General features: G+C 51.7%; 1 protein-coding gene and 1 non-coding gene across 2 annotated transcripts; both read left to right on the top strand.

Annotated features, from left to right (window-relative positions):
• The first annotated feature begins 1814 nt into the window (after nucleotides 1–1814).
• On the top strand, nucleotides 1815–1944 carry LOC116563049. Its single transcript, XR_004274190.1, has one exon. It is a non-coding gene; the product is annotated as a U6atac minor spliceosomal RNA (small nuclear RNA).
• Nucleotides 1945–3520: 1576 nt separating this feature from the next.
• BPIFB1 (BPI fold containing family B member 1) lies at nucleotides 3521–27794 on the top strand. The gene is made up of 15 exons (XM_032295247.1): nucleotides 3521–3671; nucleotides 6205–6346; nucleotides 7306–7413; nucleotides 8358–8507; nucleotides 9301–9382; nucleotides 14431–14494; nucleotides 16504–16589; nucleotides 18163–18342; nucleotides 19239–19292; nucleotides 19795–19953; nucleotides 22430–22497; nucleotides 23327–23372; nucleotides 24496–24559; nucleotides 25501–25577; nucleotides 27606–27794. The coding sequence occupies exons 1-15, from the start codon at nucleotides 3557–3559 to the stop codon at nucleotides 27663–27665; spliced, it is 1455 nt and encodes a 484-aa protein (XP_032151138.1). The 5' UTR covers nucleotides 3521–3556; the 3' UTR covers nucleotides 27666–27794.
• The last annotated feature ends 200 nt before the right edge of the window (nucleotides 27795–27994 follow it).

Below are 27994 nucleotides of genomic sequence, written 5' to 3'. Positions count from 1 at the left end.
AAAAAAAGGATTCAAATCTATTCTCTTGGGTGAATTAATTGATGGAGATGTGTATCCCTGACACATTTAGGAACAAGGCTACTCCCTCCTTTTCCCAAGTTGATTATCTGGACTAAACAATTGCTGTAACCCCTCTACAAAGGCTCATCCTGTTGTGAGCACTAATGATATGAACAGCAGCAGCCCCTCGCAGTTACGGAGTGCTTCCTGCCATCTGCACTGTGCTTTTCTCAGCCTGGACCTTCCTTTCTCCAAGCCTCAGGAAGCTGGAGTCCCAAGGTTGCCTCCAGGCGGGGCTGTGGTTCACCTGAAGCCACAAATATTTACCTTGGAGACCTTGTCCTGGCCTGAGGCCTCTGCCCAAAGACAAAGCCTGTGCTGGGGTGTGCAGGATATAAGGTTGGACTTCCAGACCCACTGCCTGGGAGAGGAGAGGAGCAGGCCGAGGACTCCAGCGTGCCCAGGTAAAAGCAGGGAAGGGCTGAAAGCCTAGGTTTCCAGGAAGGTTCTGAGCTAGAGATACCTGTTGGGGTCAGGTCAGGAGCACAGGGGAGGCTTGCCTTCCCGGGGAGGGCCCTGGGTGAGTCAGGATCCACTGAGGATCAGGGCCAGGTTTAGAAAGGTACCCAGCTCCCTTGCTCAGAGGACCAAAGAGTGGTGACGAAGGGATGGGGCTGGCTGAGTCCTGACCTCATCCTAGGGACATAAACCACTCTGCACATACCAGTTGCTCTGTGCCCAGCTGTGCTAGGTGATGCTGGGGCAAAAGAAGCATTAGTCACAGAGTCTGTCCCTCAAGGAACTCCCAGTGTAGGACAATGTGGAGCCCAAGAAGACCCAGGGACACGGGAGTGGAGGACAGTCAAAGAAGGGTTCCTGGAAGAGGCGGCCTGTCGGTTGCAAAGCCAAGTAGAGGGTGGTTGGGCAAAGGAGAAGAGAAAGGCATTCCGCAAAGGGGAACGCGCCTCAGGTGCCAGACGGTGGGGCGTGCGCGGTGCCTGGATCTGGGGAGGAGAGGCTTTTCCACAGGAGGGAAACGGGGATGCTGTCATCCTCGTGGGTCCCTGGCTTCCTCTGTTCTGAAGAGCACAGAGCACGTAGTGTGTAGAGATATTGGAGGGCAAACAGGGTCAAGGTGTTTGCAAGAAAAATATGGAGTGGGGCTGCAGGGGTGCCTGGATGCGGGGGTTTCACCTGTCTCTGGCTTTGGCTGCCCGATGCCTCCTTCTGACTCCGATCTTAGTGATGATAGCTGTCATAATCGTAACGGAAGCTACCATGTGCTGAACGCTTGGGTGTGCCACGAATAGGCTGTCTCATTTAATCTTCCCCAAAAGTCTGCTACTTAAGCACTATAATTATTCCCCATTTTACAGAGGAGAAAACGGAGGCTCAGAAACGGTAAGTCATTTGTCGAAGATCACAGAGCAAGTGGTGGCAGCGGCCTCCAACCAGGGTCCATCCGGCTGCCAAGCCAGCGGGACTTTCCCCTCCACCCCCAGGCCTCCTAACACTAACCTGCTCAGCTTAGCAGGCTCAGCTTTCCAATTCTTTCAGAGTTTCCAGGGGCCATGCATTTATTCAGCAGCCATTTATTAAGCACCTGCTGTGTGCCAAGCATTGTGCTAGATGACAGGGACACAGCAGGGAGCAGGCAGACCCAGCCCTCCCTCCCAGAGCTCATGGGCTGGTCAGGGAGGCAGAGGCTGACTCATTATTGCAAGGGCCTCAGAAGAGCTCACACTGCTCCATGGCACAGGAGACATGTCATTCAGATGCCACATTTGTTGTTGGCAACAAGAAAGCCACATGCTGTGTTGTATGAAAGGAGAAAAGTTAGCACTCCCTTGACAAGGATGGAAGAGGCCCTTGGGCCTGACGACATGCATACAGTTAAGAAACCCGGCCGGGCGCGGTGGCTCAGGCCTGTAATCCCAGCCCTTTGGGAGGCCGAGGCGGGTGGATCACGAGGTCAAGAGATCGAGACCATCCTGGTCAACATAGTGAAACCTCGTCTCTACTAAAACTACAAAAAATTAGCTGGGCATGGTGGCGTGTGCTTGTAATCCCAGCTACTCAGGAGGCTGAGGCAGGAGAATTGCCTGAACCCAGGAGTCGGAGGTTGCGGTGAGCCGAGATCGCGCCATTGCCCTCCAGCCTGGGCAACAAGAGCGAAACTCCGTCTCAGAAAAAAAAAAAAGAAACCCACATGCTAAACCAAGCAACGGCTCAGATCTCTGGGTCAGCATCTCCGCTCCCTCCAAGCAGGACAGTCCACAGGGCAGGAGCTTCCAAGGGAGCCTGGCAGGCAAAGCCGGGGTGCGAGCTGGAGAGCCTGGGACTGGGTTACAGGTGTTGATGCCTCACCCCTGTGCAGGGAGGGGACAGAGCAGCCAAGGGGCTAGAATACCCCCAAGCTCCTCTCTGCAGCATGGGCCGCAGGCGCGCGCGCTCTCTCTCTCTGTCTCTCTCTCTGTCTCTCTCTCTCTCTGTCTCTCTCTCTCTGTGTCTCTCTCTGTCTCTGTCTCTCTGTGTCTCTCTATGTCTGTCTCTCTGTCTCTCTCTCTCTGTCTCTCTCTCTGTCTCTCTGTCTCTCTCTCTGTCTCTCTCTCTCTGTCTCTCTCTGTCTCTCTGTCTCTCTGTCTCTCTTTCTCTGTCTCTCTCTCTCTCTCTCTCTCTCTCTCTCTCTCTCTCTGTCTCTGCCCTTTTTTCCCTGGTTGTAAGGAACCACTCAGCAACCCCTACCAGCCCCCCTAGTATTGTGGATTAAACAAACAGCTTTTTCACAACGTTGAGTCCTACGTGGCTCCTCGTTTCCTTCCTGCCTCCAACCTCATGTCCTGGGCCCCAGGACAGCATTTCGCCAAGTGTGGTCCGGGGTCCCTGTTTGCAGGACAGGGGAAGCTTTACAGAGAAAGTGAAAAATCTTGGCAGGGTTTTAGAGGATGAATAGGAATTCATCAGGGAGCTATGGGAGGAGAAAAGCATTCCAGGAAGCAGGAAGAGCCACAGCAAAGGCACAGACTCAGAGAGAAGAGAGTATGTTCTGGGAACTTCCAACCGCTTGGAACTTGCTAGAACAAGGGGAGAGAAAGCAGGAAATGAGGTCAGCGGAGAAGGGACCATAGGGGGTTTGAAGTGTCAGACTGAGGGATGGGGGACGCAGGAAGCAGAAGCGCTCTGTTCTGAGGATTGCTGCTGGATTTTCTGTAAGGAAATAGCTAACATTTTTATTCCAAGTGCTTACCATGTGAAAGACACTGTGTGCTAAATGCTTTCCAGATATTAACTCATTTATCCCTCAACTCTGTGAAGTAGGGGTCATCATGCCCATTTATCTGATAAGAAAACTGAGGCACAAAGAGGGTATGTTGATTGCCGAAGGCCACGCTAGCCCAGGCAGTTAACCACTGCACTCAGCAGCCTCTCCTGGACACCGTGCCCCAGGTCACCAGGTGTCATGGGCCTGCCGTTGGCCTCTCTGCCTCAGGGCTCTCTGTGCTCACCCAGGTCTGGTCTGGCACCTGCCACTTGCTGCTCTCTGACGCCTGGGAAGATGGCTGGCCCGTGGACCTTCACCCTTCTCTGTGGTTTGCTGGCAGCCACCTTGATCCAAGCCACCCTCAGCCCCACTGGGGTTCTCATCCTCGGTCCAAAAGTCATCAAAGAAAGTAAGTTTTGGCCCTCCGGACCTGGCCGCCCTAAGACAAGGGGGAAGGTGGAGCAGCTTCCCAAAGGAAAGAGAGAGCTCCTCATCACGGGGGCGGTGCAAGGCATGGCTGAAACCCCAGGACTTGGGCGAACATGAGTGAGTTGTAAAGGTCTGGAGTGTCTGTGATCTCAAGAGTCCACGATTCCAAGATTCCCTTCTTAAATTCCACAATTCCAAAACCCTGAGCTTCCACAGCCAGCAGAAGGGGTATGCAACCACTGAATGCAGTGACGCAGCTGCCCCTCCCCCTGCCCTCACCTGAAATTCCATCCTGAGAGCACCCCCTCTTAGTTAAACCTAGCGTGTTCCTTGTCCCCACAGCAGAGACCCTTGACTGTGAGTGTGGCGGCCTGGGTCCCAGGCACAATGTCTCACTCTCCAGCGCGGGGGCACTGGGCCCGTCCCTGGGCCTTGGCTTCCTCCTCGGACACAAATAAGAGGGCCAGCCTCTCCTCACTGGGTCACCGGAATTGACTAGAGCTTTATGGATACTGTGACCACACTTCCCAACTCAGCACTTCTGATGCTGTGGACCAAACAGCTGTTTATTGTGGGGGGGTGTCCTGGCCATGCAGGATGCTTAGCAGCCTCCTTAACCCAACTGTGACAACCAAAAAGGTCCCCAGGCATTGGCAAATGTCTCTTAGGAGACAAAATCACCCCAATGGAGAACCACTGCTCTAAAGTGTCATTCCCTTAGAGGGGACTCATCTGTCAGCTCTGGAGAGCCACCTGAGCACTCAGAGGACCAGACCTCTGCATTCAGGGGACTAGGGCCTGGGTCATGGCCACAGGGGCAGGGGCAGGAGCAGGTCCTGCGGACCCAACAGGCTCTGTAGCCAGTGGATGGAGTCCCAAGTAAGGACAGGAAGCAGCGAGCTCTGGGAAGCTGGAGGGAGGCAGACGTGGCTGGGTCCAAACTACGAAGCTCAAGCCTGCAGAATTTCAGCCAGAAGGAGCTTAGAGATGAATAATCATGCTTTAGGCTCTCCTAAAAGAGTTGTATGCAAGTGGTTGGTTTTGACGGTAATCCCAGAAACACCTACAGGAGTGTGGGGAGGCAAGGCAGGGAAGGGAAGGCCTCCCGAGCATTTCCAAGCCAGGTACCACTGTGGGGACTGGAGCTCAGTCCTGCCTAGCAACTGCATCTGTTAGGGTCAATCAGAAGACAGAAACCACACAGTCATCCCAACAGGTAAGTTTAATGTAAAGAAGTATACCAGGAGATTGGAGGAAGAGGGAAGAGAGAGCGAGCTCTAAAGGATACCCTAGGGATGAAAGGGGTAGCCAAGGACAGAGCAAGCTTACAGGCAAAGAATCCTCCCCAGCCCTCACTGCAGAGGGTGTGGTTGAAGCCCAGCTTGTGGTCGAGAAGCTTGCTGGCTTGTCCCAGGCCAGAGCTGGGCCACAGTTGGCAAACTGAGGCTAGTGGGCAGAGAACTACCTGCCAGGGAGCCGATGAAAGTCTCTGGGAAGCTGCCCCTGGAGGAGGGGGCCTGCTGTTAACTCACGGGGAAGCTATCTCTGGGAAACCACCTCGAAGCTAGCCAGGGTGCCCGCAGAACTCACTCGGCAAAAGCCACTGGGCAGTGGCACCATAGGAACCTGGTAAGAGGAGCACACCAGCGCCATGAGGGGAAGCCCCTTCCTCCCCCACACCCCTCCAGAGCCTCCACTGAAAAGGCTTAACATTGTGCCAAATGGCAAAGAAGAAATATTCACAGGGCCCAGCTCCATTACCACAGCAGGCAAAGTGGGTGGATTTGCAGCTAAGAGGCTATAACACAGGAGCTCTGAAACACAGTGAGGGACACACATCTGAGCCATCCTGACTGAGGGGTGAGGGAGCTGAGGTATTGATACACCAACTCTCATCAATCACTGGCTGAGGTCTGTTTCTGGGGCGTCAGCTCTCCAGCACCTCTAACCTGCTCTGCACAGGAGCCAGATGGGCTCCAGCTGCTCATGGCTGGGACCAGAATCCAGGGCTCCTGACCTGTATGCCTCTGTCCTGGCCCCTCCTTCCTCTGCTCAGCACCTGAGGCTTTTGGACCATAAACCTGTAGAATATGGATGCCAGGCAATTGTTAACAAGTGTGCTCTGGCAGCAAAACAGCTCCAAACAGGGCTTTGTAGGTTCCCTGCCTCTTGGCCCTGGAAGTGCTTGCCACTGACTATGGGGGACGAATGTAGGTCCAAGTGCTGTGTGTAGTGGCTGACGCTCCCCACAGAGGCTGGCAATGCTTAGGCATGTGAATGACCGCAGCCTCACTCCTGATGTGAAAACGACCCATTTGGGCCACTATTCTCAAGGCTACATCTACACTGTGGGGACTGGCAAGCTGGTCCTGACCTCTACCACAGTAGAGATGGCTGCACCCTCGCCTTATCTCAGGGAGCCCCAAGTGATACCTCTCCCCCGCCTGGAGCCCCCACCAAGCCTTCCTTCTTGCCCCTCCTCCCCGGCCCTAATTCCTGGGGTCTGCCTCCAGAGCTGACACAGGAGCTGAAGGATCACCATGCCACCAGCATCCTGCAGCAGCTGCCGCTGCTCAGTGCCATGCGGGAGAAGCCAGCTGGGGGCATTCCTGTGCTGGGCAGCCTAGTGAACAACATCCTGAAGCACATCATCTGGTGAGTGGAGAGGGACCACACCAGGAGCTAGCCCCTGCCCACACCTCTGCCCAGGACACACTCTGCATGCTCAGTCAGCAGGTCTGCAAGCGTCGACTTGTGTCAGATCACAAAGAATGGATCAAACCAAGCCTCTCCCTCCAGAAGCTCCCAGAATAGTTAACAAGAACGTAATACAATGATGCAGAAACCCTAATATAACAACCCCAGAGCAAGGCCGGGCACGGTGGCTCATGCCTGTAATCCCAGCACTTTGGGAGGCCAAGGCGGATGGATCACCAGAGGTTAGGGGTTCGAGACCAGCCTGGTCAACATGGCAGAACCCTGTCTCTACTAAAAATACAAAGATTACCCTGGCATGCTGGTGGGTGCCTATAATCCCAGCTGCTAGGGAGGCTGAGGCAGAAAAATCGCTTGAACCCAGGAGGCAGAGGTGGCAGTGAGCCGAGATCACGCCATTGCACTACAGCCTGGGCTACAGAGTGAGACTCTGTCTTAAAAAAAAAAAAAAACCCAGAGCAAGGGAAAGGATGAGGTGATGCTTCTCACTGGAGGTGACTGTTGAGCTGATGACTCAATGGTCACCAGGAGACAAGAAGCAAATTGCATCCAGGTAGAGGAATCAGCCTGGGCAAAGACATGAAGGAATGACAGGCAGTCAGAATGCTGGAGCTCAAACCTCAAGGCAAGGAGTAAGGGATCAGCAGGGTCAGGCCACAGAGGGTCTTATGAGTCAGCTCAAGGAGCTGGGATTCACCGCCTAGAAGAGAAGGCACCATGATAGTGTTGTGAGCAGGGTGGAGGGAAGGATGGAGGCAAGACCGTCTGGAGAGAACTGGACAGGACTAGGGTCCCACTGCTGCCCAAGCACCCCAGGGAGATGGGAAAGATAGAGAGGGAGTAGGCTTGGGAACAATGAGGAGAAAGCATGATTCTGATCTCTCCTGATTCCCGTCCAGGCTGAAGGTCACCACAGCTAACATCCTCCAGCTGCAGGTGAAGCCCTCGGCCAATGACCAAGAGCTGCTACTCAGGATCCCCCTGGACATGGTGGCTGGATTAAACACGTGAGTGTCCCCATCATCAAGTACAGTAGGCTTGACAGGCTCATCTGCTCATTCCCTGTCCCCCACCCCCACATTGCAGATGTCTGGAAAACAGAGTTCTGAGTGGAGAGAAGAGCAAGGGCAAAGGCCCTGCGGCAGGAGCGTGCCGCCTTGCTCAAAGAATGGCAGAGACAGGGGAAAGAGAGAGGGGGGCAGCCAAGGCCAGATCACGCAAGGCCTTGTGGGAGAAGATAAGGACTTGGCTTTTGCTGAGTCAGATGGGAGCCAGGAAGGATTCTGAGCAGAGGAGGGACAAGATGTGCTTTAACATTTTTAAAGACTCCTAGCTGCTATGGGAAAAAAAAATAAAAGACTTTCTAGGGGCAAGAATGGAGACAGGAAGGCTATCCCAAAGCTGCTGCAACAATTCAGGAGGAGACGACGATGACTTAGACCAGGGTTTGGGGCAGGGAGGTGCTGAGGAGTTGACTGGATTCTGGATGTGTTTTGGACGTAGGTGGGGACATCAGGATATCCTGGTGAACTGAGTATGTGTGTGTATGCGAGGGGAGAGGGGAAGTCGCGGATGACTCCACGAGTTTTGCCTGCACCACTGGCAGGATGGAGTGGTCAGTAACCAAGACAGGGAAGGCCATGTGAGGAGCAGGTCTAAGGGAAGAGCCAGCCCAGTGTTGCGTGTGCTGAACTCGTGATGCCCGTGAGACATCGGAGTAGCCGGCTGGGTGAACATTTAGAAGCTGTCAGCAGATGAAAGGGATTTAAACCAGAAAGGAATCTGAAAACTGATCCTGGGACATGCTGGGGTGCAGTTGGGTGGAGATGAGGAGAAACCAGCAAAGGAGACTGAGGAAGGGGATGAGAGCCAGAGGTCAGGGACGGATGGCAGGTTTGCTCCGGCCCGGGCTTGGCTGGTGCTCACACGATCAGGTGCCTCCACCCCCCAGGCCCCTGGTCAAGACCATCGTGGAGTTCCAGATGGAGACTGAGGCCCAAGCCATCATCCGCATGGACACCAGTGCAAGCGGCCCCACCCGCCTGGTCCTCAGCGACTGTGCCACCAGCCACGGGACCCTGCGTATCCAACTGCTGCATAAGTGAGTGTCACTGGCCACCAGCTGGGCTCACACCCTTCCTGGGAGGAAAGCCAGGTGGTGGACTTCCCCCATTTTACAAATGGAGAACGCTGAGGCCTAGAGAAAGAAAGGGAGTGATCTCCTCCTGATTCCTGATCTGGGGCTCCTTCCAGGGAATCTGTGATGCCAAAGGAAGTTCAGGACATCAAGGTCAGAAGCAACGCTGGTGGGTTTCAGGCATGACACCAGGAGGTGGGACAGATCTTGAAGGGGGAGCCCTAGAAGCCCCTCCAAACACCCGGGACAGGCGTGGGTAGAGCCAGGGTTAAAAACAAAGGCTTTGGGTCAGGGGGATGCATTCTCTTCATTTGTTCTCCAGGTGATGGTGGCCAAGTGGCCGCCCTGTGTCTCACCTTCCTTACCTGTAAAGTGCAGGTCATGACACCTTCCAGGCAGCGGTGAGAGAACTGATCAGGCAACAGCCATCAGGCACTTAGAACAGTGCACAGTGCATGGCAGTGCCCAAAAACATGGCGCCCCCCTTCCCTTCTTAGCAGGACAGGGAGAAATGCCAGCTCCTGTCATGCCAATGCCCAGCACAAAGTTCTAATGACAACACCCAGCCGCTGCTTTCTGATAACTCTTTGCCACCACCTACACCTGGCTCAGGGGCTGCCCCCAGCCCCATCTCTAACGAGTCGTGCGACCCTGGGCAGGTTCCTTCCTCCCCTAGACTCAGTTTCCCCCTCTGCAACATAGAGGGGTGATCATCTCCGACCCTTCCTGATGTCTCTCCTGCTCTCCTCCCTGAAAGGCTCTCCCTCCTGGTGAACTCCTTAGCTCAGCAGGTGATGAATCTCCTAGTGCCAGCCCTGCCCACACTGGTGAAAAACCAGGTAAGTGGCATCAGGGCCTCTCGTGGACATTCTGCCCCCTTTGGGGCTTGGGTAGAACTGCAAGCTGGTACCAAGTGACTGGAGTCTCCTTGGGGGGGCTTTGCTGAAAGAATTGTCTGGGGCTGGATAGCAAAGGGTATTGGAGTGGGATGGGCCATTGACCCAGGCCGACGGTTGAGGTCAAGTTCATGGGACTGCTCAAAGTCAGCCTGGAGCCCTTGAACAGTGGAGGTGCTGAGAAATTTTTAACAATTGTCTCTGGAGGAGTTGTTGAGGGGAGGCAACCCTGATTTGCAGTTTTGCAGATTTCCCTGGTAGAAATACTCCCTTACGGGCCAATTTTAGTCTACCAGTGTGATGTCACTGAACAGAGTTGGGAAAACATGTACGATAGCACACGATTGTGTATTTCCACCAAACAGATACATACGCATGACCTCAGGAGTAATACATAGTAGTAAAATGCAGCAAAATAATTAGGAAGCAACACATTTTAAGCTTTTATTAAATTTGTTTTAATATAATTTATTTAACTGTAAGTTTATATATTTAATTTTTAACAATCTCTGAGCTTAGCACCCAGCTCAAACAATTTGTGGAAATTTAACAAGTGGCTCTCTAAAGCTAGTACAAGCTGGCTCTAGCATACCGCTGTCACATATCAATCTGGCTGTGGTCTTCAGGGCTGCACCATCCACCAGGTCCTACTGGATTATTTTTCTGAGTCAGTGAACACAGGTGACTCTCACTTTAGTTGTCCCTGTTTGTCACAGGTATACTAAAACGTTGTAAACTGAATTCACCCACATTGATCGGTGATTTCCACTGTAAATTCCAAGATGTGTTCATAACAATGAGCCCCTCTTCTAAGCTCAAAACACCTTGTCAAACAGCTAATATTTCTTGTAATAAGACTTTTTTTCTTTAATTTTTGTTTTTATTTGTCTGTTTGTTTTGAGACAAAGTCACCAAGGAGGGAGTGTAGTGGCGCAATCTCAGCTCACTGCAACATCCGCCTCCCGGGTTCAAGCAATTCTCGTCCCCAGCCTCCCAAGTGGCTGGGATTACAGACGAGCATCATGCATGGCTAATTTTCATATTTTTAGTAGAGACAGGGTTTTCGCCATCTTGGCCAGGCTGGTCTCAAACTCCTGACCTCAGGTGACCCGCCCTCCTCAAGCCTCCATAGGTGCTGGGATTACCGGCATGAGCCACTGTGCCTGGCGATTTTTTTTCTTTGAAAAGATGATGTAATAACTGAAACAGTTTGGGAAAAAAATACCCATAATCCCTTTACTTTCATCTAGGAGCTCTTTCCCTTCCCACCTCCATCCACATGCGCCAGTGTTTTTATGAGGCTGGACTTGGTGTCAGCCTTTAAATCAGATCTGTTTCGAAGTCATTATGTAATACTTACAATTATTAGATAGGTACATTGTATTTAATAATTTACAAAACCATTCCAGGAAATTCTTTTTAAAATAATGTGGTTTTGTAAAGAGGACTTTAAAATGACAGTAGCAATATTTAAAACAGTATTTTAGGCCAAGGCCAGTGGCTCACGCCTATAATCCCAGCAATTTGGGAGGTCGAGGCAGGAGGATCCCTTGAGCCCAGGAGCTTGAGACTTGCCTGAAAAACATAGAGAAACCCCATCTCTACAAAAAATAAAAAATTATAATAGCTGGGCATGGTGGCGTATGCCTGTGGTCCCAGCCACTCAGGTTGCTGAGGCAGGAGGATCACTTGAGCCTAGGAGGTTGAGGCTGCAGTGAGTCCCAATTATGCCACTGCACTCCAGCCTGGGCAACACAGCAAGACCCTGTCCCAAAAACTAAATAAACAAATAACACAATGCTTTATATAAACAATGCGATTTTAGGAGCACTTTAAAACAATGGAGATTTTTATTTTTCTCCAAATTGGCTTCCATGTCCTTCCCTTCAAGAAAAATACAGTAAAACATTTCATCTCCATTTTGTGAAATATACATCAGCTGTACAATATAGAATTACATATTTGTTTCTCTGTTAAGCTGGAGTTAAAGATTTTCTACTTCTGCTTCTGCACTAGTAAAATTTATGAGTAGCATGTGTAGTCAAAGGAAGATCCATTATTTTAACAGTCTAAATATCTACTATGAAAGAGGCCAGGGAAAAATAAGGGAATAATCAATAAATAAAACTCAAATAAGATCTTAAAAGGTTAACTTCAGAAGCAATGTTGATTCAGCCCAATTCAAGCTACGTTTCTCCAGCACTTTTTTGGAAGAGCATGCAGAAAAACAGAGAGAGAATAGAGAAAAAGGGAGGGAATGAATATAATGAATTAATGAATTGTGTGATATAATGAATATAATGAACAATGAATTTGATTAATTGTATGATATCAAAGTTCAAGACAATGGCTTCTTATAGTTAGAATATTGAGACCCTGACCCGTTAGCAAATGTACATATCCAGGGAGTTATTTTAAGGGAATCCAAAAGTGAAAATTTGGTAACATTGGAATTTTCTTACATAAGAAAGAAAATGTGTTTTTTCTTTGAATAATTTTATTTCTGTGTTTCAAGGTGGGAATTTCATAAAGTAGGACTCAGTTGTAAATTTTCTTCCCAGCCTCCAGCAAAATCGTATTTTATCTAGCATCACACCTTAATAGTCAAAAATATATTTTCCACTAGAAAAGATGACAAAAACTTGAAATTATATAATGCTCCTTGCATAGTATCTGTCTTTAGTGGTGAAAAGCTAAGTAGAAAGAACAATGTGAACAAACCAACATTCCATTTATCTTCAGCAAATCTGCAATGTTCACTAGATTTGATATGATAATCATAAGAATATTTTATCTGGCATAAAGGGAAAAGGCACAAAATTTAAGAGGTGAGCATCTGGTAGGGGCTCATTTAGAAAATGTTGAGGCCAGGTGCAGTGGCTCATACCTGTAATCCCAGCATTTTAGGAGGTCAAGGCCAGTGAATCACCTGAGGTCAGGAGTTCGAGACCAGCCTGGCCAACATGACGAAACCCCATCTACTAAAAATACAAAAATTAGCTGGGCGTGGTGGTGCGTGCCTGTAATCCCAGCTACTGGGGAGGCTGAAACAGAAGATTCACTTGAAGCCAGGAGGTGGAGGTTGCAGTGAGCCGAGACTATGCCACTGTACTCCAGCCTGGGCAACAGAGAGAGACTCTATCTCAAAAAAATAATTTTTTTAATAAATAAATAAAAGTAGGATGATGGGATGACTTGCTTTATATAATCGTGAGTATTCCATAAGATGCATGAAAAGAATCTGGCTAGGCTGGGCTTGGTGGCTCACGCCCAGCATTTTGGGAGACCGAGGCAAGCAGATCACCTGAGATCAGGAGTTCGAGACCAGCCTGGCAAACATGGTGAAACTCCATCTCTACTAAAAAATACAAAAATTAGCCAGACATGATAGTGGGCACCTGTAATCCCAGTTTCTAGGGAGGCTAAGACAGGAGAATCACTTGAACCCGGGAGGTAGAGATTGCAGTGAGCCAAGACTGCACCTGCACTCCAGGCTGTGTGAGAGAGTGATACTCCATCTAAAAAAAAGAGAAAGAAAGAAAGAATAAAAAACTGTTGAAATCTTTCCAGTGGGTCTCAAGCCTGGTTGCACATCAGAGCCATCAGAACCTCAGAAGGCTTTAGAGAATACTAATGGCTCGGCCCTCCCCCAGATTCAGATGTAACTGGTCTAGCTGAGGTCCTAGTATCCCAGAGGACTCTACTGTGAAGCCAGGGTTGAGACGCACTGGTAGAAACGAAGGATGTGGAATCATGGGATAAAAGGCAGAGGCTGCCCCGGGAACACCTTTTGGGTGAGAAACCCCTGGCGGTGCCTGCTGGGGTCTCAGGGCCGAGATTCTTCCATGTCTCTGGGTTCTAGATTGGCAGTGCAGCCAGGAGCAGGGAACGGTTTTTCACAGGAGTTACCATTTCTCCAGTGCATTGTCACACCTCGAGAGGACAGAGGGCGGGTCAACAAGACAAAAATGTCCTCAACAGTCTTGGAGCACTGCCCTGAAAAGTGAGTCAAATGTCTGACCTTCTCCCTAAGCAGAACAGCTCAGGGTGGCATTGGGTTAGATCAGAGTTTCTCAGCCTTAGCACTACTGACAGTTTGGGCTGGATAATTCTTTGTGCACAGAGGATGTGTAGCTGCATCCCTGGCCTCTACCCACCAGATGCCAGTAATATCCTCATCCCCTCCAAGCTGTGACAACTACAAGTGTCTCTAGAAATTTCCAAGTGTCTCCTTGAGGACAAAATTGCCCCCTGTTGAGGACTGCTGGCAATTTCAGGAAGAGAATTGCTTGGTGAGCAAAGGGATGTGTTTCTAAAGCCACAAAGGGCACAGAGATTGCTCAGGAGTCAGGTGGGGTCTGCCTTGCTGGCCTCTGTTCTAGAATCTGACATGTGGCAGGAATTCAGTAGGAACTTGCTGTACAAAGAAACAAATTCTCCATTTAACTTTTTTTTTTTTTTTTTCTTTTAAAGCAGTCTTGCTGTGTCACTCAGGCTGGAGTGTAGTGGCGAAATACTGGCTCACTGCAACCTCCAATTCCCAGGCTCAAGCAATTCTCATGTTTCAGCCACCTGAGTAGCTGGGATTACAGGAGTGCACCACCACGCCTGGCTTTTTGTATCTTTAGTAGAGATGAGGTTTCATCATTTTGGCCAGGCTGGTCTCAAACTCCTGACCTCAAGCAATCCACCCACCTCGGCCTCCCAAACTGCTGGGATTATGGGCATGAGCCATTGCGCCCAGCAAAACAAGGAGTCAGGGAGGGAGGGCTGATAGCAGGCTAAGCACACCTGGGGCACAACCACTGCAAAAGGTCCCAGATGGTCCTGAAGGCTGGAGTAGACACACCAATGAGTCCTCAACCCATGGATGGAACCTAGGTGGCCATGGGCACAGCAGCAGGACTCAGGCTGGGTGGGCCAGGCACAGGTTGCTGTGTGGCTGTATTCTGGCCCCTCCCTGATGGAGCCCCTCATTTATGCTGTTGCAGCTGTGTCCCGTGATCGAGGCTTCCTTCAATGATGTGTATGCAGACCTCCTGCAGCTGGTGAAAGGTAGGTGCTCTGCTCTCTCTCCCGCCTTTTCCTTTACAATGGAGCTGGCCTCCAGACCCTGACTCCACCAAGGGGAGGCCTCCCCAAGTCAGGCCTGAGTTGCAACTCGGGCCCAGCGGCAGGTGAGACAAGCAACAGCTGATTCCTGCCCAAGATGCACAGACAGAAAGTTGCCATGACTAGGACTTTATGAGCTCCTACTATGTGTACAGTTGTCAGGCCAATGCATACCCCAAGTTCAAATCCCAGCTCTGCCCCTGACTTGCTCTATGACTTTGGGAAAGCTACTTTACCTCCTCATCCTTGGTTCCCTCATCTATCAAATGGGGCTTAACCATCCCTATATCATAGGATTGTTAGTGCAGAATAAAAGTCTACAGGAAAGTCCCAGGCACGTAGCAGGTGTTACGCCCGGCACAGAGAAGCACTTACAAATGCATGCTAAATGGATGCATGGATGGATGGATGGATGGACAGATGGAAGGTGCTAAGACTACAAGCATGAGCCACAAACACAGCCCCCAGACTAGTTTTTATGGAGCCTTTGGAAAACTGCAGCATCAAATGGTTTTATCCATTTCACTGCAGTGTTGAATTTTCCCTCCATCCAGGGTTTGAGGTGTCTGAGAATTTAAAGCATGGGTTAAAAACTGAGATATCTGGTTTAAAAAATAAAAATCAGAGATGATTGAAGGGGGAAGATGGAAGGAGGTCATTTCTCCCTCCCCTGGAGTAGCAGACATGGGAGGACACAGGCTTCTGCCCCCACTTCCACAGTCTGCCTTGCTCAGGCCCCCAGAGTGGAAATTGGCAGGGAAGAAGAAGAGCCTACCAACTGCTGCTTGGGATCAGAAGAGGCTCATTCCAAGGGCGACCAGAGAGGAAAGGGGAGAAGAGAATGGCATGAGCGTGCACTGAGCACCCACAGGGCATCTGCCATGAGCCGAGCCCCCCGCTGGGTGTTCACAGGCACCGTCTCACTGACTCCTCAGACAACTCCATGCGAGAGCAGTCATGACCCCACTTCACTCTGATGAAACAGGGTCCGAGCAGTTAAGTCATCGTCCAGGCTCACAGAGCAGTTGATCATGGGGAAGACTTGAGTTCTGAGTGGGTGTGATTCAGATTGGGCCGTTACAAGGTGCCAGTTCTATACATGAGGCAGGAATTACTATTCTGCTACTGCTTCTTTCCTTTTTTCTTTTTCTTTCTTTAAAATAATTTTTACAGGAGTCATGTTCATCTTCTCTGTGTCATTCCAATTTTAGTACAGGCGCTGCCCCAGCGGGCATTATACCCTCATTTTAAGACGAGGAAACAGATTCAGAGACAAGCAGAGACTAGCCAAGGTCACTGAGGCTCCTCTGCTGCCCTGAGGGTGGGCCCGGAGGTCTATCTGGAGCAGGAGGCTCCGCATCCTCAGCCACCTGGTGGCCAAGTGGGGAATTCTGACGCGAAATGGAGATCTTTGGGGGAGCAGAGGAGCCCATTGAATTTTGGCGGAGATGTTACCAGGCATCTGAGTTCCAAGCTAAGCTTCCTTGAGATCCGGGTGCTCACAGGGTGTCCAGACCCAGAACCTCCCAAGTGGGGGACATGGCTTTCAATCTGGTGGGGGGCGGTGGAGCATTACAAGCAATAGTTGAGTTTCGTTCCAAACCCGGACTTTGGCATAAAGCCGACTGGGTTCACATGCCCTCCTCGTGTGGCTGTGAACAGGTCAATTCGCTTTCCTCAGCCTTGGTTTCCCCATCTGTAAAAGGCGGTAATCATAGTGCCTACCTCCTAAGGTTATCACGCAGATGAACGAGCTGACACATGGCATGTGGCGGATGCTCCATCAATGCCAGTCACTGGCATCATTGTTTGTATCATTACTATCAACATCATCACTGCCTGCTCCCCCCTGCCCCCCGTGCAGCGGTACAGCTCCACCTGGAAGCAGCCCCCCACTGCCCCTCCAGTACTGTCCTCCACTCTCACAGAACTTTCTTCTCATCCCTGAGCAGTGCCCATTCCCCTCAGCACTGACCATCTGGAGTTTGACCTTCTGTCTCCTGCCATCAACGGCGACACCATTCAGCTCTACCTGGGGGTGAGTGTTCCAGGACCTCGAGGGTGAAGTGGGGACATCGCTGCCCTTCCCTGACCACCAGGAGTCAGACAGCGTGAACCTGTATTAGAGAAAATCCTGGTCACTGTTAGGACACACAGGCTGAGAGGTAGAAAAATCACTGCAGGCTGAACACGTGCCCTTTAGGCAAGCCATGCTAAGGGAGAAAAGCCAGCCAGTAGAATCCAAAAGCCAAAGAACAACCACACAGCAGATCTGCCCTCCACCCCCAATTTCCCTGCTCCAGGGCCTGAGCGTGCACGCAGGGTCCTCAACCTTTCTCTCAGGCAAGTCTCTGCCAGTCCCCAAACCTTTGACAACCTTGAAACAAAAGCCAAGGATCAAGAAACAGAGATCTAAGTTTCTCTCCCAGCTCTGTGACTCCCTGGCTGTGTGACTTTGGGCAAGTTCCTTCACCTCCTGAGCCTCAGTTTGCTTGTCTGCAAAATGCCAATCATAACAGTCACTGAGGAGAGGATGAAATGAGACCACAGAGTGCCCAGCAGACAGGAAGTGTCCAGTAACTATCAGCTCCCTGTACCATGTGGAGCCGCACACCCATGCGGCAGCTGGATGCCCCAAAGGGCAGCATGAATCTCAGACCGGGTTTGGGTTTTTTTGGGTTTTTTTGTTTTGTTTTGTTTTGGGGACAGAATCTTGCCCTGTTGCCCAGGCTGGAGTGCAGTGGCACAATCTTGGTTCACTGCAACCTCTGCCTCCCGGGCTCAAGAGATTCTCCTGCCTCAGCATCCCAAGTAGCTGGGATTATAGGTGCGTACCACTATATCTGGCTAATTTTTTGTGTCTTTAGTAGAGACAGGGTTTCACCATGTTGACCAGGCTGGTCTCGAACTCCTGACCTTGTGATCTGCCCGCCTCGGCCTCCCAAAGTGCTGGGATTGCAGGCGTAAGTCACCACAACAGCTTTTGAGACTGAGTCTCCCTCTGTCACCCAGGTTAGAGTGCAGTGGTGCTGTCACAGCTCACTGCAGCCTTGATCTCCTGGGCTCAAGTGATCCTCTCACCTCAACCTCCTGAGTAGCTGGGACTGCAGGCACCCGCCACCACACCCTGCTAATTTTTTGTATTTTTTGTAAAGATGAGGTTCCACGATGTTGCCCAGGCTGGTCTCGAACTCCTGGGCTCAAGTGATCCTCCCACCTCAGCCTCCCAAAGTGCTAAGATTACAGGCATGAGCCACCAGGCCCAGCCCCCAGACTAGTTTATACGGATCCTTGGGAAAATGGCGGCATCAAATAGTTTCATCCATTTTATTGCAGTTTTGAATTTTCTGTTCATCCAAAGGGTTGAGGTAGCTGAGAAGTTGAAGCATGGGGGAAAAAACGTAGCTATCTAGTTTAAAAAATAAAAATCAGAGATTATCCAAGGGACAAAGATGGAGTAGATGTTTCCTGGCACCTGTGCTCCAGGCTAAGCTTCCTGGCAACAAATGCAAAGAAAGAAAAGAGGCCAAATGGTGTCATTTCCTTGTAGGTTGTTGCTGGGTAGGCTGTAAGTTAAAATTCTCAGCCCACTTCCTGCTCTGTCTCCTCAGGCCAAGTTGTTGGACTCACAGGGAAAAGTGACCAAATGGTTCAATAACTCTGCAACTTCGCTGACAGTGCCCACCCTGGACAACACCCAGTTCAGCCTCATCATGAGTCAGGACATACTGAAAGCTACAGTGGCTGCTGCGCTCCCTCCAGAAGAATTCATGGTCCTGTTGGACTCTGTGGTAAGCTTCAGCACAAGACAGAGAATAGGGCCGCTCAGGCTGCATCATAGGAATTTCCTGAACACAGAGTGCTGCTAAGCGGGAATCCTCCATGTAACATCCAGCCCTAGTCATGGTTCTGCTCCCTGGAATCTGATGCACCTTTTCCTCTACCAAATGACTGTCCTGTGGAATCAAAGGGCATCTTAGATATGCAGTAGTCCAGAGGTGATAAATACATCTCAGATATGGAGTAGTCCAGGGATGGTAAATACATCTCAGATACTGAGTGGTCCAGGGATGGCAATTGTCCCACTACTCACCACGGTGGCACTCATGGCAGACATCACTAATTGATCAGGGTTCTCCCTCCTATTGAGTCTGGATGCTGACACAACTTTGGAATCCTTATTAACAGGGCACAGCAGATAACCACCACCAGTCAGCTATATCATGCCACCTCCTCCCGGATGACTGATGGGGAAATTGAGGTCCAGAGGGGAAAAGGGTTGGTCCAACATTTTGGGAGGATGTCAGGACTTCAGGTCAGCTGACAGACAACCGATAACCAAGCTCTTGGGACTGGGATGGTGAGAAAATGGGGGGTGGTCACCAGCTAGCACATTCATGATTGCAGTAGAATGAAATCACCTCTTAACATCCTCTGAGATCAGGAAGCTGCCCACAGACCCACAGCCATCACCAGCCCACAGTAAAAGTCCAGGCCAGCGGGACCCCATGCCCCATAGAAGCTGGCCTAGGGGCTATTTTTCCACCAATGACAGACACATGGCCTGGGTCACTGGGCCCACCCAGCTTTTCTGGGGTCTGGGAAACCTTCCTCCCAGCACTGGGGTATGGGAGACATGCCTCCCTGTGCCCTCCAGCTGACCTTCCCTGTCTCCTCTCACCCTCAGCTTCCTGAGTTGGCCCGTCGGCTGAAGTCAAGCATCAGGCTGATTAGTGCAGAGGTTGGTCCGTTTGCCATCCGCAGCTTGAGGGTGTTTGCTGTGGTCTGGACACAGGCTTCTGCGAGGGAGAATCTGTGTGGGATTAGTGTTTCATTCCAGCACTGGGACATTCAAACCACATCCCTGTCCTCACAGAGCTTTCCGTCTAGCAGGCCAGTTTGACCTGAAGCAAATCAGCACATGGATAGTCTTTCCATTACAGGTGCAGTAACTCAGGACAGGTTCTAGGGGCCATGAGAACCCTTCTCTATATCGAAGGGTGTTCTGATAGAAACAAGTTTGTGGGCCCCTGATATAGTCTGGGCCATCAGGGAGGCCTCCCTGAAGGGAAGGGTATTCCAGACAGAGGGAACAGGAGACCAAAGACTACAAGAAGGACAGGGTGGCTGGAGCACGAGAGGGAGCAGGGAGGCCAGGAAGGCGGGCAGGAGCCAGGCCACATGGGGCCTGTGGGCCATGGTGGGCATTTGGGTGGCCACATATGGGTCTGATGTCCTTCCAGGCTGCAGATGCTTTGGGGCCCACCCAGATTGTGAAGATCCTAACTCAGGACACTCCACAGTTTTTTATGGACCAAGGATGTGCCAAGGTGGCCCAGCTGATTGTGCTGGAAGTGTTTCCCTCCAGTGAAGCCCTCCGCCCTTTGTTCACCGTGGGCATCGTGAGTTCAGTCGTCTGCGATATTGGCAGCAACCAGGGAGACCCTTCTGTCCACTTCCCCTGTTCATCCTCTTGCTTTGTTAAACATTTCCACCAGTCTCATCACTTAGCAGGGAGAGGGGACAGGGAGCTCTGAATCAAGAGCCAGGAGCTTTGGGGACCCAATTCTAGCCCTGTAACTTTATTAGTCAGGGATCTCTGGGCAGAAACTCAACTCGTATGCACAGAAGGAATTGTATTAGCTCCTATAACTAAAAAGTCTAGATGTTATTGGCTTCAGGAATAGCTGGATCCAGGTGCTCAAACAATATCCTCTTCATTCTCCTCTCTCCCACCTAGCAGCCTTGTTTTCCTCTGTGCTGCCTTGAACCTCAGACAAGCTATTCCCTCACAGGAGTGCCCCAGGCTGCATCAGGCTCATATCCTGCCAGCTTGGCAATCCTAGCAGGAAGAACCTATCTTTCCATAGCCCCAGCAAACGACTCAGGGCTGACTCTCATTGAATGGGCCTGAGTCAGCTGCCCATTCTTGAGCCAATCATTGTGTCCAGAAAAATGGAACATGAAAACTTCCTGAGCTGGGCCACATACACACTAGAGTAAGGGGAGTGGGGGCTCCATGCAACCACAGACGGGGAGGGGCAAGTCCTCTTCTGAAGCATCAGCAGAACTAAGTCATCTCCAAGGAAGTTCGTAGGTGATTTTCTCCATAACCCCAGCAGCTTGGATCTCAGTTAGCTTCCATGTGTGGGGAACCTTGCAGGTGGAGGAATGGGGTGGGGGTCAGTCAATGACAAGCCTAGTAGGAGGGTATCTTAGACAGGGATCCTAGAAGCAGAGCCTTAGACAGAGATCCTTGTAGGAGGATTTACTTGGGAAGAGGTCTTGGGAGAGGAGCCGTGAAGGAAGCAGGATGGGGCCGGGGAAGGGGGGAGCAAAGATGCCATCTCAGCCAGGGCCGCGCTCTGGCTCAGTCCCGCAAGAGCCCTGGAGCATGGACGGCACTGCGCTGAGCCTGCATTAACCAAGCGAGCCCCACTTGTGTCAGGCAGTCCCATGTCAGTCACTGGCCACCAACAGCCCCCAGGAATAGGAGGAACATTGTCCCCTAGCAGGGCGCCTCCACTGGTGCAAGGGCAGTTCTGCAGAGAAGGGGCAGCCGCGAGCTGGCAGAGGCAACACCCACAGGGGAGGGAAGGGACTCCGAGCAAGGAACCAGCCACATCCTCTACAGAGGGCAAAGGAGAGGGCATGAGGCAGGGCACATGACTGGGTGCTGGATAAGTAAGGCCATCCACAGGCCAGGCGTGGAGGCTCACACCTGTAATCCCAGCACTTTGGGAGGTCGAGGCGGGAGGATCAGTTGAGACCAGGATTCAAGACCAGCCCAGGCAACATAGTGAGACCCTGTCTCTATAAAATAAATTTTTTTAATTGGCTGGGCACAGTGGCTCCCGCATGTAACCCCAGCTACCCAGGAGGCTGATGTGGGAGGGTCATTTGAGTCCAGGAGTTTGAGGCTGCGGTGAGCCATGATTGCACCACTGCAATCCAGCCTGGGTGATGGAGCAAGACCTTGTCTCAAAAAAAAAAAAAAAAAAAAGGCCATCCATGCTTAACCAAAGAGTCAGGACAGTAGCTGGTAGAGAGTGGGAAGCTAATTACAACAGGGTCACTGTGTGCAGTTGTGCAGGTTGTTCACCACACAATTTCAGGATGCCTTTCACAAATGGTGCCTTCTGGGGTTGTCGGCATGGTGCTCTGCTCTCTATATGGAAGGGAATCCTGACCCTCAGCCCACCACCCAAGTTGCGGTGGGAGTGGACTGCCCAGGCCAGCCCCACTGCACCATGGCCTGGCCCTTCCATGACCCGGGCAGGCACTCTGGCCTATTGAGCCCAGGCCAGCCAGACAAGTCTGTTTCCTGGGTGCAGCTGACCTGGAGCTGGACCCAGCTCGCTGCCCTGAGGGTCACCCAGCCCAGAGGTCAAGTTGATATGTCTCTGGAGCCCGTGTATTTGGGAGCTGGCGTGGCTTACACCTTTCCAATAGTAGTAACAGTGGTGAGCATTTACCAGGGGCCTGCTGGCTCTCTTCGGCTTTCCACTTCCTCACCTCAACAAGGAGACAATGACAGGACCCTCCTCACGGGGTTGTGAGGATCAAGGAGATGATTATCTCAGCTCTGAAACCACTGTCTGACACACAGGAAGGGTTCCATGCCTAGTGGCTGCTGCCATCATCACATCATCATCATCCCCCACAACAAGCCTAGATTGTCGTCTGCTAAATGGGAAGTGGGTACAAGGACTATCTCATTTAATAGATGAGGAAAGTGAGGCCCAGGGAGGTCAAGACCTTTGCCAAGGTCACAGAGCCAGGAACTGAGATTCAGACCCCAGAGCCTCCCTGCAGAACCGCTAACTCCACACTCAGATCCTCTTTAGAGCAATGGGGTCTGGGCTTCTCTCGTTGCAGGAAGCCAGCTCGGAGGCTCAGTTTTACACCAAAGACGACCGACTAATGCTCAACTTGAATAACATCAGGTAAACACACCGATCACTGTGAAGACTCTGCTGATGGAAATGAGTCCCGCCCCGTGACCATGGGTTTCTTTAGACACCCACTGTGTGGCTGTCAGGTGAAGGCTGCTCCAGGGCGGGCAGGGAGGTCCTTCCCGGACGCTCCTGCTGACAAGGACTGAATGAGAGGGAATGGAGCAGAAAATGAAGCGGCCTCTGCAGCAGCCACAGCACAGGCAAACCCCAGGCTAAGGGCAGCCCCCTCTGGGCACCTCCCAGGCCGTGGCGGTGACCGTCACCCAGCACAGAAGTGCAGAGCTCCACCTGCCTTTCACACCCCGCCTGTTCTCCCATCTCGCTGCTTTCCTGTGGCCCGAGTGAGTGCAGGCCTGCAAGCTGGAGCCTCTGGGGACAAGTCAGGCCCAGGGCTGTTTCCATCAGCCCACACAGGGCTGGGCTTTTTAAGATAAACGAGTTGTGAACATGTCAAATCAGACTGCCTAGCTGCCCTGTGCCCACAATCCTACATAGCAACAAGCTGTCGAGCTGGGAATTAGGACACCCTTGGAAGGAGCTTGGGCTTCCTTGTCCACCACAGCCCTGACTCCTGAGGTTGATTTTTCTGCTCCTTGGACTGCTGTTTGTTTTCTGTGTACCCCATGCCACCCCACCCCACCCCTGCCGTTAGAGTGCAAGCTCTACGAGGCAAGGACTTCATGTGGTTCACAGCAACATCACCAGAGCCCGCACTGTGCCTGGCGCATAATAGGTGCTCGGTAAATCGCTGTTGAATGAATGGATGGTGAATGAGTGGGACTCCAGGAGCCATTCTCATAGGCATCTTCCATTGCAGTTCTGATCGGATTAAGCTGATGAACTCTGGGATTGGCTGGTTCCAAGTAAGTGTTAACAGGTGGTGCCTGAGGGCACCAAGGATGGCCTGGAATGGTCCACTCTCAAAGAGACATTGCCCAGGATTTGCTTGGAACAAGGTCCCCAAAGAAGCACCATGGGGGGCTGGCCGGGCTCCACAAAAGTTCAAATTCCCAGCTCGAGTGTTTACAGAGAACCCACTGTGTGTCAGACACAGCTGAGAGCACATACACACACACTTCCACTCACAGATACACACTTTCTTTCTCCTCTTTTCTTTTTTGAGACAGAGTCTCACTCTGTCTCCCAGCTGGAGTGCAATGGCACAATCTCGGCTCACTACAACCTCTGCCTCCCGGGTTCAAGTGATTCTCCTGCCTCAGCCTTCCGAGTAGCTGAGATTACAGGCAGACACCACCACACCCAGCTAATTTTTGTATTTTTAGTAGAGACAGGTTTTCACCATGTTGGTCAGGCTGGTTTTGAACTCCTGACCTTGTGATCCGTCTGCCTTGGCCTCCCAAAGTGCTGGGATTACAGGCATGAGCCACTGCACCCAGCCTACACACTTTCTTTCAGTGAAGTTTGATCCTGAATTAGAAAACAAGTGCCCTTGACTCACAATCTCATTCTGTGCACGTAGACGCGCCTCAGTATCCCAGATCGCCCCTTCCTGCTGGGAGTCAGACTGAACCCAAGACCTCAGTCTGGTGTGTTTTCTCTGGTTTTTCTGATTTGTTTTTCACCATTTTTGACTAACAATTTAAAACAGGAAGAGTTCCACCTGCAAATCATGACTTCTGGCTTCCCTTCAGAAGCCAGGAGCTCAGGCAATGCAGGGCAACATTCCCTCAGGGCAAATTCAGCTGCAGCAGAGCGGTGGGGCCACTGAGGATGAGGCATTCTCCAGTGCACCCCAATCCCCCCACCTACCAGGCCCCAGGGGCGGCTCAGTTCATGCCCCACCCCAGCCCCCTGGTCCCTGGGAAGCCCCACAGCTCTGACCAGCAGGGGACCTGGAATTCCTGCATCTCCACCAGCCACCCTCACCCATGGGGAGGAGCTGTGCCCACGCGGAATGAATGACCGGGGCAGGTGGGAACTTCGGGTCCTCAGCCAGGGTGACAGTGCCCCTTCTCTCTCTCACAGCCTGACGTTCTGAAAAACATCATCACAGACATCCTCCTCTCCGTCCTGGTGCCGAACCAGAATGGTGTGTACCTCTGCCATCTGTGCCCCTCTCCCCAGGCCTGGCTTTACTGCCCTGCCCTCATTTCCATGAATGGGGCGCCTTTCATTCATCTCCCAGCCACCCCTCAGAGCCTACTTCCAAATCCGCCTCCTCCCAGGAGCCTTCTCACTCACCCAGCTGGAAGTGACTTCTCCCCCGTCTGTCCTCCCAGCCCAATTCCTTTGCTAGTGCCAGAGGCTAGGCTTGCAAAGATGAGCCACACAGTGGCCCAGCCTCACAGGGCTGGAAGGAGGCAGAGACGTAAGCAGACAACAAGAGCACACAGGAGACACTGCAGCAGACCTGGGTTCAAGGCCTGTTCCCCCTCTTGCTGGTGCCTGGCCTTGGTTGAGCTGCACGATCCTTCTGAGCCTCAGTTTCTCCATCTGTAAAATGGGGACATAGGAGTACCTTCTTTAGAGCACAAATCAGGGGGTACCTGGCACAGTCAGTGCTCAACATTTCTTAGCCACTGCCGTCTTTGGCATGTTACTTGTTACTGGCGGAAGAAGCAGAGAGAAGGTGAAATCACTCCAATTTAGCCCTGGGTTGTGGAGGTGGGAAGAGTTGGTAACCTACAGCAGCTCCACCTTTTTAATTTCTTTATTTTATTAGACTAGAAAATCTCAAAGTATAGAAACCTCTGCTGGGGATGATGGGAGGCCCTGATGGTTCTTGAGCAAGAGTGTGAGAGAATGTGAGGACTGCATTTTGCGAGGGGCCAGAAGCCAGTGCCAGGGGCAAAGCCAGGGTAGATGAGGCTGGGTTGATGCTGGGGCCAGAGAACAGGTGAGCAGAGGCAGAGGGGGCTGTCTGATCAGGCCTGCCAGGCCCAGGGTCCCCTTCAGGAACCCTGAGCCTACCCCCCGGCTGCCCAGTCTCACCCCAGGCCCACCAGTTTCTGACCATGTTTGCTATTTCAGGCAAATTAAGATCTGGGGTCCCAGTGTCGATGGTGAAGGCCTTGGGATTTGAGGCAACTGAATCCTCACTGACCCAGGTGAGTGGGGTGTGGGCCTAGACATCCTGCCCCAGGGAGGGCATAGCCGCCACTGAGAGCCCTGGCCGGGAGGTGGGGCCTGTGCTCCAATCCCAGCCTGTAGGTGACCTGGGCAAGTCCCTTCCCGTCTCAGGGCCTCACCTCCTCATCTGCAAGTGACAAGGTTGGCTGTGCTGAGGATGGGACTCTCCTAGTCTGGGATCAGTACACTTTTTCCACCCCTTGTCATTCATTCATTCACTCATTCATTCAGTAATTCAGTAAATATTTTTTGAGGGTCTTCTATACGGAAGGCATGCTTCTGAGTGCTTGAGGCCACTGAAATGAACAAACGGAAAACACTCCCATCTTTGTCGAGCCTGCCTTCTAGCAGAAGACACAGATATATAGGAGGAAGGCTGAGAAGAAAAATAAAGCAGGCTCAGGAGGAGAGAGTAATGTCAGGGAAGGGGTGCTGTTTCAGACAGGGGGTCAGGGAGGGCCTCTCTGAGGAGGCAGCATTTGAGCCAATGCCTGAGGAGGTGAGGGGTGAGCCCTGTGGGTAGCTGGAAGGAGTGTCCTGTCAGAGGGACAGAATATTAGGCCGTTCTTGCACTGCTTTAAGAAATACCCGAGGCCAGGTGCAATGGCTCACACCTGTAATCCCAGCACTTTGGGATGCTGAGGCTGGCAAATCGCCTGAGGTCAGGAGTTCGAGACCAGCCTGGCCAACGTGGCAAAACCCAATGTCTACTAAAAGTACAAAAATTAGCCTCCTGAGTAGCTGGGATTACAGGAATGGTGGCGGGAATCTGTAATCCCAGTACTCAGGAGGCTGAGCAAGAGAATCACTTGAACCCTGGAGGCAGAGGTCGCAGTGAGCCAAGATCACACCACTGCACTCCAGCCTGGGCAACAGAGCAAGACTCCATCCCAAAAAAAAAAGAAAAGAAAAGAAACAAAAGAAATACCTGAGACTGGGTAATTCATAAAGAGGTTTAATTGGCTCACGGTTGTGCAGCCTCCACTAGGCCCCACCTCCAGCATTGAGTGCCACAGTTCTACATGAGAATTGGGCAGGGACACAGATCCAAACCATATCAGATGTCCAGTGCAAACGCCCTGAGGCAGGGATTGGTGGTGTTCCAGGAAAGATGAGGAAGGAGGCCAGGAGCTGAGGCAGCATCCAGGGCAGGTACCGCATAGGCCTGAGATGCACACACACAGACACACGCACATATACACCTATATACACCTACATACACACAGATACACATACACACACACATACACGCAAACATATACACACACATACACACATGCAGACACATGCCATGTGGCCAGATGGTCTCAGCTCAAGGCCATGATCATGTCCATCTTGTCCATGCCTCTGTCCCCACTGTTCAATAAGGCCTGGCACACAGTAGGTGTTCAATAAATGCTTAGTGAGCAAATGACTTTCCATGGCATCTGCTGGGGAGAGGGGCTATGGCAGTGTCACCCTCACTCTCAAATATGACCCTTAAGAAGAATAGCCCACATCACTGTATGCCAGGCTCCAGGGCATCTCTCCCCCTCTAGAGTGGAGCCCAAACTCCAAGAAGAAAGGAGTTCCCATCTGCGCTGTTCCCCATTGTACTCAATGGCTGCACACAGTAGATGCTTAGTAAATGCCTGCTAACTGAGATGGGCACCCTCCTGTCATTAGCTCATGCAGAGGATGGGCCCAAAGCAGGGGGTAATCAAGGCAGGTGCTGAGTACAAATCCCACTCCTGCCACCTACTGAGTGCATGACTCTGGAAAGGGGCTTGCCATCTTTAATCTCAGTGTCCCCATCTGCAAAATGGAGATGACGTCAGGACCTGGCATGGCATTAATGTTCACACACAGACCCTCCATCCCTGACCCTTCCAAGAATTCTGTATGTGTGGGTTCAGGGTCATGGTTCCCCAATGCCAGCAGTCACCTTGTGGAGGACAAAACCGGCATAAACCACAAGGCAAGAGGTTAAAGAAACCTGTTTTCTGACTTTTCCCCTCTAATTCCAGGATGCCCTTGTGCTTACCCCAGCCTCCTTGTGGAAACCCTGCTCTCCTGTCTCCCAGTGAAGACTTGGATGGTGGCCATCAGGGCAGGCTGGGTCCCAGCTGGGAGTGTGGGTCCGAGCTCTGTAGATAAGCCCTCTCTGCAGACCAGCCCTCTCTGCAATCAATAAACATTTGCCTGTGATGCCTGCAGTCTGGAGTTTCTTTGTCCTGGCACCGGAGTCATCTTTCCCCCGGCAGGCTTGGGGACTGGATGGCTGAGCCACATCCAGGTCACATTCAGGCACATCTGAGCCAATCTGGGTGATGTCTGAGCTGTCTAGACCACATCAGGCCACCTGCGAATGATGTCTGTGGACTTGACTGCCTCTCCAGGCTTCAGGAATCAGGGA

Source organism: Sapajus apella, unplaced genomic scaffold (genome assembly GCF_009761245.1).
Source record: "Sapajus apella isolate SASKATOON/1434 unplaced genomic scaffold, GSC_monkey_1.0 scaffold33, whole genome shotgun sequence".
Lineage (NCBI taxonomy): Eukaryota > Metazoa > Chordata > Mammalia > Primates > Cebidae > Sapajus > Sapajus apella.
The sequence above is the reverse complement of the archived record's forward strand: the minus strand, read 5'-3'. Positions and strand labels throughout refer to the sequence as shown.